The sequence below is a fragment of the Pochonia chlamydosporia genome, chromosome 1, assembly GCF_001653235.2.
Source record: "Pochonia chlamydosporia 170 chromosome 1, whole genome shotgun sequence".
Classification (NCBI taxonomy): Eukaryota; Fungi; Ascomycota; class Sordariomycetes; order Hypocreales; family Clavicipitaceae; genus Pochonia; species Pochonia chlamydosporia.
Genome location: NC_035790.1, coordinates 2890870 through 2903297, shown reverse-complemented (window position 1 = coordinate 2903297; position 12428 = coordinate 2890870). Strand labels below are relative to the sequence as shown.

Below are 12428 nucleotides of genomic sequence, written 5' to 3'. Positions count from 1 at the left end.
TCAACCATTTTTGCTGTGAATTCAGCGGCTTTGTTCTGCTCTCCATCTGTGCTCACCCCCTCCGCCCTCACCCAAACACTACCACACCTGCGCAACCATGGCTCCCAGGACAAGAATTCGCCTAAGACTAACGCGCGGTTCAACCTCTGCAGAGAGCACGCCCAAGGGTTTTGCCGATGTCGAAGATGAGCCCATGCCCGATGTGACGGTCGCCGACGAAGGCTCCGAGCATGAGGAGCCTCCCGCGCAAGAAGACGATGACGATGAGCAGGAGGAAACAAAGGTCGAGTCTGAGCACGAAGAAGAGCCGGCAAAGGAGGAAGAGGAACCCAAAGAACCCAGTCCGCCACCTCAGCCTGTCATTAGGAGAAAGCGGCTGGGTCGGCCGCCCAAGAACAAACCTCCCGACTGGGATCCCATGATTACGGTGACGGAGGACACACCCCGACGTCGTGGGCGAGGAGGATGGAGAGGCCGAGGCGGTCGCAAGGGAGGACCGGCAGCGCCAAAGGCTGAACAAGTCATTGATGCTGAGGGCACTGTGGCGGAGATCGTCAACGACGAGTGCGTGCTGCCCGAGGATCCTGAGGGTGAAACCAAGGTCGACAAGCAGGGAAATCTGGAGGGTGGTCGCGACTATCGTTGCCGTACCTTTACGGTGTTGGGACGTGGCAATCGGCTGTACATGTTGTCGACGGAGCCAGCTCGCTGCGTAGGTTTCCGAGACAGTTACCTCTTCTTCACCAAGCACAAGAAACTACACAAAATTATCGTCGACGACGACGAGAAGCGCGACATGATTGAGCGCGATATTATCCCACACTCTTACAAGGGTCGATCAATAGGCGTTGTTACGGCTCGATCTGTGTTTCGGGAGTTTGGCGCGAGAATCATCGTTGGTGGTAAGCGCATCATTGACGATTACAATGTCGCTCAACTGCGAGAAGAGGGTGTTGTTGAGGGCCAACTCGCCGACCCGGACGATCACTTCATCCCTGGCGAATACAACAAGAATCAGTATGTTGCCTGGCACGGCGCCAGTGCTGTATACCACACCAATGTGCCATCAGTGCCTGTGCCGAATGGGAAACCTGAATACAAGAAGCGCAAAGTCAATGTCAATGACCAGAATTGGATGCTGGAACACGCCCGAGAGGCAAGGTACGTAGTCGCACTACACTAACACACACTTCGTATTAATAGCAATCTAGCATATTCAACGCTGGAATCAACGCGATCCGCAGATTCAACAATGTCGGCGTCTACGACATCCACACCAACATGCTGCAATACCCAGCCATGATGCAGCCCACACACGTGCGAATTGAGCAAGTTAGTCCCGACGAAGAGGCAACCACCAAGGGAAACGCCAAGTTCCCACCCGTGCCGCTCAGAATGGCTAGAAACTTCCTCATCATGGACACGTACTGCGAAGGTGCGCCACGGAACAATGCGTCCCTGGCACCTAGCAACGAGACGCCCGCCGATTTCGTAGCGTCGTTCAACGGCTTGGGAGCCGTGTCAGACGAGATCAAGGACCTGCTGCCGCCTGAGTGTCGCAAGGCATTTGACCAGGCGCTAGATGCAGACAACGAGTTCCAGTCCCGCTGGGGTACGGAAAAGGAAAAGATGTCACGACGAGACCCGATTATTGATAAGGCAATAGTACCGTATAGCATGTCGTAGGTTCGCGTGCATCTCAGAGGAGTCTTTTGAGTTTGGGGGGACTGTATTTGCATGTATTATAGGAGTTCGTTGGCTGAAGGCGGCGTTGGGCGCTATAGATGGTAGACTGAATAAGATGGCCTACAATGTATTAATCTACACATGTGAAGTGGCATTTCCATCCACCATCACTACAAGTCACCAGTGCATCCAACTCCCAAATCAACATAGTCATCCTCCATGGCCCACGTCGCCAGTGCCTCATCACCTGCAACATCACAATACGACAGCGTCGGGCTCTGACACACATCTACCTCGGTCGACTTGCCTCCATCCACCGGGCAAACTGACTCCCTCACATCATCCAGCTCAAAGGCATCATCATACAGTATTCCCATCTCATACAACGCCCATGTTGGAATCTCTTCAAATTGCGGCGTCCATTCTGCCCCAGAGAAGATCCTCTCCCCTGGAAGGGGTGTATCAGAGTACGCTAGTGAAATTGACTCTTCATCGATGGACGGTACACGGCGAGGGCATCGCGAGGATTGGACTTTAAGAGGTTTCAATGTAGGAAGGTTTGCTTTCGGCGTTGTTAGGGCCCATTTGCCGTGGGAGCTGGAGAACTGTTTGCGGGTGCGAGTCATTCCGTACACTATCGTGGGTGGTATGAGTGGATGAGTTTATGGGCTGAAAGGCAGGTTGGATTGACGAGTTTGGTGAGAGACTACTTATAGGTTGGGATTGGCTTTTTCGGTATGATTCATCTGGATATGGTGTTTGCGGATGGTCCAAGTGGTTTCAGCTTTGGGTGAGGTTGAGTCATCCGGTGATGGGATGGGTGCCTGGATGGCGGATGGTGGTGGCTCAACGATTTGGATGATTTCTTTGAATGCTTTGATTTGCGAGTATAATAGGCTTCTTCGGGTTTTTAGTTAGAGTACATGTTTCTTAGCTCTACCTAGAACTAGATTGATGAACAGGTTCCTGCTTGTTGTTGTATTGATGTTTCTCGGGCATTCAGGAGCTTCGTGATTCGTTGTGAATGACTTCGGCTTTAAAGAGCCTACTCAAGTGCCCATATCTGATGGTAGGCAGCTGAACACTCGGTCTAGTGTCGAGTTTCTCTCCTGAATGCATCAATGGCCACTTCAATCTGGTGGTTCCTCCCATATGACGAGATTTTGTCCTGCGACAGCCGTCCACAGCCTCAGGAGGGTTGATCAAGAGTAAATGCAGAAGGAAGGCACGGGTCATACAGTCTGTGGTCAAAGGTATTTGAACATGATCAAGTATACACTAACGCAGCTCAATATACCTCAGCACACAACGCGATGTGCGATACCTTTCCTTGTTCAAATACTTCTGATGCCCAAGTGTACTTGGGCCTTAGGCCAGAGGAGTTGACACACGGTGCTGGATCTACCATCACCTTGCACATTTCAAAACATGCACGCCAGGCAAGCTGAACGATCTTCCGCTGTGGAAATCATTCACAATATCAACTATAAAGCAAGACGTAGGTCGCCCTGCTGTTCCCTTCCTCGAGCTAGTCCCCATATCCTCCAAAAGCTCGCGATAAAGCTTACGATGTGACAGGTGGTAGACTATCGTCCCACGGTGACAATCCCAACCCGCATATCAGCAGATCAATAAGACATAATAAAACGTTTCGGGCTTCAAAACGGAGCTTATTGTTTAAGAACAATTGGCAAAACTGGACTCGGGAAAGCGGGTGGCTCCCATGCCATCTGTTCCCACGTCATCGAAGCAGTGGTAAAATCGAGTACTTTCGACCCGTCTATTATATCAACAAGTCCCTGTTTGGGAGATTTAGAAACGTACTAGACCACAGATCCGTTACGCGATGCAATGAAATTTCGAAGCTCCGGCCGTGGTGGCGATCAACATTTCCGGATCTTCGCCCACCCTCGTCTCTACCAAGCACAACAGGTTCAACACTACACATCTCAAGCAGCATCCCCCAACCTCTAGTGGCCATGCTCTTTAAATCATGCAATATTTTCGTGAACTATACTTAGTCCTGTCTTGTATCCGAAACGCCCCTGCGCACTGGCCACTACAGCCAAACCCACCTCTGCACGAAACACACTTATGTTCCAAACTTGGAGTTTGCATCCTTTGCGACATATGCTTCTCACAACTCAATGCCAAAACACCAAATCACTTATCAAGCAGGCGAGAATACCGTTCAAATCCGCCAGACTTTGAACCACCTTCTCTACTCGCAATTGCCCTCAATATCAACCGCAGTCGCTCATGCTTCTTCCAAGTACAAGTGATGCCCCTTCTCACACAATTCGTTTGAGCCCACGCTTATCCGCTGAAACGTTAGCCAACTCCGCCCCCAAAACAAGGGTGTCCTGCCGAACGATCGATCTTCGTTAATACAGGCTCGCGGGAGACACTCCCGATGGTGGCTGTCGGATTATTTAAAACAGTAAAGCATAGATCCTGAGTTTGAGGATAGCCCTTCCGATGAACCCTGTTGGACATGCCCAATCGCGGTGATCATGTTGTTGTTTCAAGGTCTCAACAGGTGGACTCTGTTGAAGGCTGACGAGACCAGACCTCAGGCGTTATGATGACGACGAGAGACGGTCTCGCTCTCCAATGGACGATTTGTCTCAGAGTCAGGCGTAGTTGTGAATGTAGATGGGACCACTGCCCATATTTCAAAGACTCATATAAGAGACGGCGCCTCTGGAAAGGGGTACTACCTAATCCTCCATCAACTTTCTCCTTAGGCTGGCCCTCTGACTTTGTTTACTCATTCTAATCCTTTCTAATTACAACATAACAAAATGAAGTCCTTTTCCATTCTTCTCCTGGCAGTGGCCGTTTCCGCCGCCCCAACCGGCAGCATTCGCCGTGGTTAGTTCAGCAGCATCAAAGAACCCAGAGCCGACAATTAACATGACACAGATGGAGTCACTTCCGGCGACGCTGTCCAGGGAGCAGTTGGCAGTTCTCTCGACGTGGCAAGCAAGCTGCTCGGTGCTCGGGCCACCAAAACCGAAGTCCTTCAGGATTTCGAGAAGCAAGAGGAAGCCGAGGAAGCAAAGGCCAATGCCAAGAGAGCCACCAATGTCCAGCAACTTCAGGACTTCGAAAAAGAAGAAGAGGCGGAGGAGGCTGCCGAGGCTCAAAAGCTGAACACTCGGACCCTCCAGGACTTTGAAAAGGAAGAAGAAGCAGAGGAGGCAGCTGAGGCTAAGAAGCTAAATTCCCGCGCACTTCAGGATTTTGAAAAGGAAGAAGAAGCGGAAGAAGCGGCAGCGACCAATAAGCTAAACCCTCGGGCCCTCCAAGACTTTGAAAAGGAGGAAGAGGCAGAGGAGGCTGCTGTGTCTCAAAAGCTAAACACTCGGGCCCTCCAAGATTTTGAAAAGGAGGAAGAAGCAGAGGAGGCGGCTGAGACAAAGAAGCTCAGCACCCGTGCCCTTCAAGACTTTGAGCAGGAAGAAGAGGCAGAAGAAGCCGCAGCAGCCAAGAAGCTTGGTGGTGATACTACCGCTTAAGAGGAGTGTGCGGTGAAAAGGCCCAAGTATGAGTTGATGCAAGTACGTGTTGACACTTTTGCCACACTAATGGGTAAAGTTCTGGGGTTGAATGTTCTGTTGTACCTGTACTTTGTCGGCCGGTAGGAGTATATTATCTTACAATCACAAATGTCAGGTTGGTTCTTTGTTGACCGTGGGCTGTAATATATATGATGAGCTTTGGCCATATTAGATGACTGAGTTGTGATATCCTGCAGCGTACTCTGTAATTGACGCCATATTAATTCCTTACGTATGTACGTCATTGTAAAACACGACATCACACATGAACAATCTAGCTGCCATCACATTAGCATCTCGTAGAAGTAATACCTGTTCTGGCCAGAAACAATAACATAACCTACACCGTCACCGTCACCACCAGCGTCACAACCGCCAACACTCCACAACCATCAACTTCAACTTCTCCAACCACGTGCAAACGATACACCTTCCAAGGCCTCATTCCCACTTACTAACCCCGAACGCTCTAAGACTTTCCGCAAAGCCCTTTACCTACCTTCCCAACATACCCCAGAAGGCGACCCAACCCTCTCTGCTCATGCAGCTGGTCATGCACAGCCCAACGAGCCATTTTCGACATTACCCCAAGGTACCGATGCAGGCGCACGCCCCCATGCCCGCTTCTGCCTCTGTTCCTCTTCGGGCTCCCGGATCGGAGGCATGATGTGCACGATGCAGTGCTTTCTTTGTGAAGAAAAGTCATGTCAATGTTTCGCCCCCCTCTCTCTTCTCGTTGCTGTCATTGCAGTCACTCGCCCACCCCCGCACCACCGAGAAACATCCGGTATAAAGCAGCAAAAGCTGCATGCAGGGTTTGTCCATTTGATCCATTCTTGGAGGGCTACGGGTTTTGCCGCCTACGACCCTGGAAAAGAGAAGGCGTTGTGTGTTTTTCCCATGGGGTGGCCGAGAACACTTTGCCCCGGTCCGGGGGGGGAAGAATAGCCGTAGAAGACCACGGCGAAGCCTCATCGTCCTCTGGCTGAGGTGGGAGGAGGAGGATGGCGATGACTACAAGTGCTTCGATGTGTGACGGGAGGAAGGAACCAACGCAGGTTTGCTCTTCGTTACACGATGATTAATGAGACAAGCATCGCGGAGGCGATGGCCGACTGTGTGTTACTCCGGACAGAGCTCCTGATAGCTTACTGGGTCCCGAGGACTGTATCGAACTCTGCTTCTTTGTTGTTCGTGCAGGAGACACGGTGGAATTTGACTCATTCAGATGCGGAGAAGAGAACTGTTCTCTGCTGGTCTGGTTGATGCAAGGCCAACCCTACGAAACTTGTGCTGTACTTTGAACATGTAACGACGCATCGTGAACAATGGTCACAAATCTCTAGATGGGAGCGTCGGTTAAAGCCGGTTGGAATGTCCTCTGCATGTACCTGCGTCGATGCACACTAGCCATGGTGCTGCTCTCTTTGGCAAGTTCGGACACCCTCTTTCCACACGATGGGAGGAGATGCCTGGACCAGCGATTTGACCTGTCGCCGGCACAGCAGGCAGTAGCAGCAGGCAAGACAAGTAGACAGGAATGAATGCTTGCCACGGCACATCATGGAGTTGACTAAAGATTGGCGGATGCCTGCCATTGCCACGCCAGATGTGACGACAAAGCACATCGGCGTGTACGTCAGCATCCTTCCGCTTCGAGATTCGCCTCCCATCGAACAATTATCACAAATGGGCAACCACTCGAAGTTCTGGATGCTTGGATGATGCCTGGATGCCTGGATGCCTACCCTGTGCCAAGGGCGTTCATCAATGATTATCGACGCTAGGGTTGGTGTTCGTCCATGAAATGTGCCCACAAACTTCGTCCGGCTTTGGGGACAACATGAACCATCCGCCCTGGTTCTTGTGGTCAATCAATAATTAACCCATCCATCCATCCATCCCCCGCCTTTTTGCCGTCACAGTGCATCCAAATTTTGGCTTGGCTTTGGCTTGGTCACAACCAGAAGGGTCGGGTCTATCACAGACACTGCATATCAGGCTGCATATTCGACAATGACTCCCATCATTCTGACTGGGTGGTTGCCCCCTGTGAGGCAGCATGACGCAGGTGTCGCTGTTGGCGAATGTGATGGGGAGAAAATGCTGCCAATCAGGTGCTGCAAGTGCCCAGTCCATCCATTCCCACCTCGGGCGATATTCATCATCTCAGGCTCCATTTTGAGGAACACATTTATTTGTATGGAGTACTTCATACAGTAAGCCCGGCCCTTTCTGTCAGACACAGGTCAGCTCTCTGTCACTGGGGTGGTTGGACGAGTGTGCGAGTTGTATGGAAGTAAGCTTTGGATCAGCCTCAAATCCATGATATCCAAAAGCGAGAACCGCTCTGTGAGAGGAATGTTGACCAGTGGCAAAGATGTAGCTCGAGATGAAGGCCACACCCTTGGCATCGGGTCATTCTCACAGAGAGGAAACTGCATAGTCGTCTCGTTCCGCGCGGTCATCCATGCCATCGCCACTGGCCGGAAGTCTTGTTGTCAGCGAAACCCAATATTCAGATTTCTATAGGGTAGGAGCCTAGGGATGCATCAAATTTTTTTGTTTTTCTTTCATCTTTCGCCGATGGTCGAGGCACTTCTCGCACAGTTCCCTTACCCTCGGCAACGAGCAACAAGCACATCAAACCATGTTGCGGTGAGCACAAAAAAGCGTGTGAACTTGGTTGATGTTCTCCCGTTTCCCCACAAAAATGGCAACCGAACACATTGTTTGTCCACAGGCAGAAGGGCGCCTGGGTTTTGCTCGCCATGACCATGACTGGCGTCACAAGGCCCCATACAGTCTCCAGTCATGATGGCGCAGGGTTGGCATGTTCTGGCGGTCTGCTAGCTTCTCATCCTTAGCCCGTGGCGTCGACGCAGCTGGAGGCCAAGTCGATGTCAAGGTCAGTAACGGTTGGGCTACTTGTGTGCCACGGCGTGGATGGGTCTGTCAACCCTTGCTCCTGAGTATTTTCGTCCCAGGAGCTGTGCAACCTGCACCCATCTCGGAGAGAAGACCCTGAAATCAAGACACTTGTGCCACACTCTGCACGCCTTGCACAAAAAGGGACCATGATCTCCATCGATGATGGACCACAATCAAGGCCAGAGATTGCAGTCTTTGTGCAATCATGGCCAAGTTTGGTTCTCATATTTTGTTGAGATCGTGGGTACTCATCTTGCTCACGGGCTCTGAAGACTTGAAACGCGTAAAACGAATATTTGTTCAGCATTAGGACGAAGCTGCGGCGTCAACACGAACAATGCAACATTGGTGGATGCAGCTTTGCCAGATGAGCCGGAAGAGAAGCGTGATGATAAAATATTACCTTCACATTTCTCCTTCATCGTTTGCCGACTTTCGTTTGTTTGGTCCCTAAATTTGATATTGAAGACTTGGAAAAAAAAAAAAAACCAAAGAAAAAAACAGTACTGTACTGTACTGTACTTCACTTACTGCACAGAACAAACCTGAGAAATATAGTGATAAATGCGCACCGGGGTTGTTCTATCACCATCTGAGCTCCGGGTTTGCCAATTCCGCATCGCCTATTGGATGACTCCTGAATTGGAAGTGGAGCCTATGACCGGGTTTCGTTTGCTGCTTGTTTCCCACACACCATCGCGTCCGTGTTGATTCGGATCAACCAAGTCAAATTCGCCTTGAAGACGCATGTATCGCCCAAACTTCGATATGTCGAGAATTGTCCAGCCATTGTGAGAGAATGGATGAACCAAGGGGTCGGACTGGCTATTACGGGGCATGCTTCGTTGGAAACTTTCATGGTTCTGCCATGGTCGGCGGCCAGGCGCAGATGGAGCAGGCTCAGTTATGTGTTGACGAACTGCTCTTGTTGACACATGTACGTAGACCAAATCCACAAAGTTACCAGTTGCGCCAAGTGAATGCCCTTGCAAGCCGCAATTACGAACTTATTGCCACCACGAAAGCCAAACATCGATCCGCTCCGGACGCGGAGTGCGAGGATGTAGGAATGTGCCTTCCTCCAAAACTGCAATCCCGCGATCTTTGGTCTCTTGGCAAAGGGTCCACGAAGCGAGTTATGGATATTGTTTTCAATGTTTCGATTGCGAGTTTCGTGTGGCGGTCATTGGTACGCTGCCTGCCACTAAGGTGAGGTCTTCCGCCCTCTTTTAATTGCTTCATCTTACAGTGCCCTGCATCTGGCGTTTTGCTCCATACCGAGTTGCAAGGCTGGTCAATATTCGACGGAATTTCTAGGCTCCTGACCACCGGTCTTCGAAAGCAGGACAAAAGGACAACAACAACAAGTATAACCTGGTGCAGACGCGCCTAATGCGGCTTGGAAAGGGGTAGTCTCGACGGTTGCCAAATTTCCAATCGACATGAAGCTGCTGGGTTTGTCGTCAATGTTGATCAAACCCCGGCCAGATTGAGATTTGGTCCTGCTCCACTGGCATCCCATCTAAACTACTCCATACTCCGTTCTCTGTACCCGAAAGAGAGGAGGGAATCTGTTGTAACTGTTCAAGTGTTTGACCTCGTTGTCGCCACATGGCGGCCAAGAGATGCCATGCCAGTCTTTCCACAAAAAGGTAGGCTACATTCGCCCAGGACTACAGTAAGCAACAAGAGCTCCAACACTATTCCGGTGGCTCGTCACTATGGTCTTACTGAAGGTAGGTCTTTGTGCAGCACTTCAATATTCAGTCATTAGTGAAGCGTCTCTGTGCCCAGTAGCGGCTTTCGTTCTCATGTTTGCGCCGGGCCTGCCAGACATCAATCCTCTCTGGAACCGGCTGCAGTGGATCTGAGGCATTTCTGTGCATCCAGACTGTCAAAGAAGCGACATGCCTCGCAACACTGACCCGGAACCCTGTCTCATGTCCTCCAGGCCACTCTTGGCCACTCTGCCGAGTACGGAATACTGTAAGTTACTGTGCAAAGTACTCCGTACATGCAGATCTTGGTTGGCCAAAGAGAAGGGTGCTTATTTCGTATCAAGGTACTCGAATTGAGAGTCATGTGTACACGGCTCATCTTTGAGATGGGAAACTCCCAAGGTTGAAGAGACGGAGGCAATCAGCAGCTCTCTGGCGCTGCATTACTGACAAGCTTAAATGTCTGTGGCTATCTTCCTTCCTTCCATTTCTTCTTCACAAAAAAAAAAAAAAATTTCACATTGTGCAGTATTCCGGATGTATAGAAGGCGAAGGAATGAAGAGTCGGAGGCGTGTTCCTTCAGCTCTGACACAAATTTGCAGTTGTGGCTTGGGCCGTTGTGCTTTGGGATGGTGGATGCGAAAATGAGATGCGATTCTGCACGCGGCCCAGTGTGATGAACCAGTTCCTCTGTGCTCCGTTCCATATCATGGACAATGGAGACCGTGATTATCCAAATTTATTGCACACCAGGGCAAGTGCCTTTTCCCTCCAGAGAACTTTGGACAGGCCATGTGTTTTGCTCAGCCTGCGTCACCACTGGCTCCATATTTGGGAGTCTCGAGTTGGCTGAGCGTTTGTGCCTGTATGTTTAGAGCTTGCAACATCGGAGTCGGTGTGCGTTCCACCGTCTGGGTTTGACACTGATGCTGCCTTGGGAACTCCAATGGGTGGTTACGGGAACTGGACGACTCAAATGCAGCTCGTCACAAATTTTCCTCCCTAGGTGAAACAACAATACTCATAACTCTTTGGGAGGACGTGGGATTGAACCAAAGAAAAAAAACGTCCGTGAGACCATTGCTGAACTCCGCAGTTCCCACAGTTGGCGATTGACTCGCAGAATTTTCCTTGTTTCCCACCTCACCATGAAGTCGTTCTCGAACAATCAACAACTGGCTAGGCCGAGAGGCAGACGAAAGTAGCCAGCCCATCAGGATGAACGGCGTGGGGAATGCCAGCATCTCCTCCGGTTGGGTTGCCTGTCTCTGTATTAGGTGTGGACTAGGTGTGGACTACTCCGTAGGTGGTCAGTAATAATACGAAATCAATGAGAGAACACACAGCAGGTGGATGGAGCATGAGATTGCTGCATCAGAATCACGCACATGAGACTGCACACCCCCAACCCCAATGGTATTCCCTAGCCACGACCACATCTCCAGTCGACTGCGTCACATCAGCGGACCTGGCTTTTCTGAACGTGGCAGTTGGTCCGCCCAGGAAATACTCCGTCCCCTCCGTCTGCAAAGTGTAATCGGATGGATGCGAAAACAATAAGCTCGGACAGAGTGAAGTCAAATGTGGCCATGTCGTCCTTTTCTGGTGCAACACAAGATCTTACATCAGTGCGAGGCGAGACGCTGGCCATCAGTGCACCTAAGACTTGTCACAAGTATGGCAAAAGATCTTTGTAGCTTGCTGCGGCGAGGCATCTTTCACGTGAAGTAGCTGCACCTTCGCCTTTGTTGGTGTTCAGATGTCTCGTTTCCAGGGCTCTGGCTGGCTGGCTGGGTCTCGAATAAGCCACGGAGGGAGTAAGAAAAAGTACAAGGGTACGGAGTAGTTAACAGGAGAAGTTTTTGGGTTGCCGTGGGCAGCCTTGAGTGTGGACAATAAAAGTAGATCATGTTGTCAGAGGAAACTGTACCGATTGTGCCGCGCTATTTCTATCCATGTGGACTTTTGGAAAGCATGCAAAGGGTTGAGTTGTCAAGTCTGTTGCAAGTGACAGTCAGCCCGAGCTTGGGTGGCTCCTGCTCCTGCACGAGAGAGGATATATAATGTACCAAAGTACCGTTCCGTACCAGACCTCAAGCACTCGGTGCATGATGCGGAGCATCTTAGAATTGAGCATGTATTGTCTAGTCTGGTGCGTTTCGTACGGGAACAGGCGCAGCAAGCGATGGCAAATTGAAAAGTTGCACGGAGTACGGAGTACATCAAGAGCCACTTCGACGTTTTCTGGAGTGCGCATAATGTCGCTGGGGAGGTTGGTTTGGTGAAGAGGCGAAAATAGTCTGGTCAGGCCAAATGGAGGTGGTCGGCGTGAGAATCGTCCGTCTGCCTGTAACATGAAAAGTTATGGCCAAACACTTGAACACCCGAGTCTGAACCGTCAGTGGCAAGTGACTCCACTCATGCCAATGCCCACCCCTGAGCCTTTGAATCACCGTCTGGTAACCTGCCCGCTGACGCACTCACGCATCCACGTCTCCCAGGCATCCCCAGCAACATGCAACACTAGAC

General features: G+C 50.8%; 5 protein-coding genes across 5 annotated transcripts; 3 read left to right on the top strand and 2 right to left on the bottom strand.

Moving 5' to 3' along the window:
* Window positions 1-97: 97 nt before the first annotated feature.
* VFPPC_00732 (chromatin structure-remodeling complex protein RSC7) lies at window positions 98-1686 on the top strand (the record flags this gene model as incomplete). Its single annotated transcript, XM_018280695.1, has 2 exons — window positions 98-1161; window positions 1212-1686. The coding sequence occupies 2 exons, from the start codon at window positions 98-100 to the stop codon at window positions 1684-1686; spliced, it is 1539 nt and encodes a 512-aa protein (XP_018148964.1).
* A 170-nt stretch (window positions 1687-1856) lies between these two features.
* Window positions 1857-2312, bottom strand: VFPPC_12879 (hypothetical protein; the record flags this gene model as incomplete). The annotated part of the gene is made up of 1 exon (XM_018290656.1): window positions 1857-2312. One exon carries the CDS (start codon window positions 2310-2312, stop codon window positions 1857-1859), a length of 456 nt encoding a protein of 151 aa, XP_018148963.1.
* A 2178-nt stretch (window positions 2313-4490) lies between these two features.
* Window positions 4491-5207, top strand: VFPPC_12878 (hypothetical protein; the record flags this gene model as incomplete). The annotated part of the gene is made up of 2 exons (XM_018290655.1): window positions 4491-4560; window positions 4612-5207. 2 exons carry the CDS (start codon window positions 4491-4493, stop codon window positions 5205-5207), a joined length of 666 nt encoding a protein of 221 aa, XP_018148961.1.
* Window positions 5208-8979: 3772 nt separating this feature from the next.
* On the top strand, window positions 8980-10283 carry VFPPC_15209 (hypothetical protein; the record flags this gene model as incomplete). The annotated part of the gene is made up of 3 exons (XM_018292962.1): window positions 8980-9359; window positions 9588-9891; window positions 9978-10283. The coding sequence occupies 3 exons, from the start codon at window positions 8980-8982 to the stop codon at window positions 10281-10283; spliced, it is 990 nt and encodes a 329-aa protein (XP_018148959.1).
* Window positions 10284-11913: 1630 nt separating this feature from the next.
* VFPPC_15208 (hypothetical protein) lies at window positions 11914-12255 on the bottom strand (the record flags this gene model as incomplete). The annotated part of the gene is made up of 1 exon (XM_018292961.1): window positions 11914-12255. One exon carries the CDS (start codon window positions 12253-12255, stop codon window positions 11914-11916), a length of 342 nt encoding a protein of 113 aa, XP_018148958.1.
* Window positions 12256-12428: the final 173 nt, after the last annotated feature.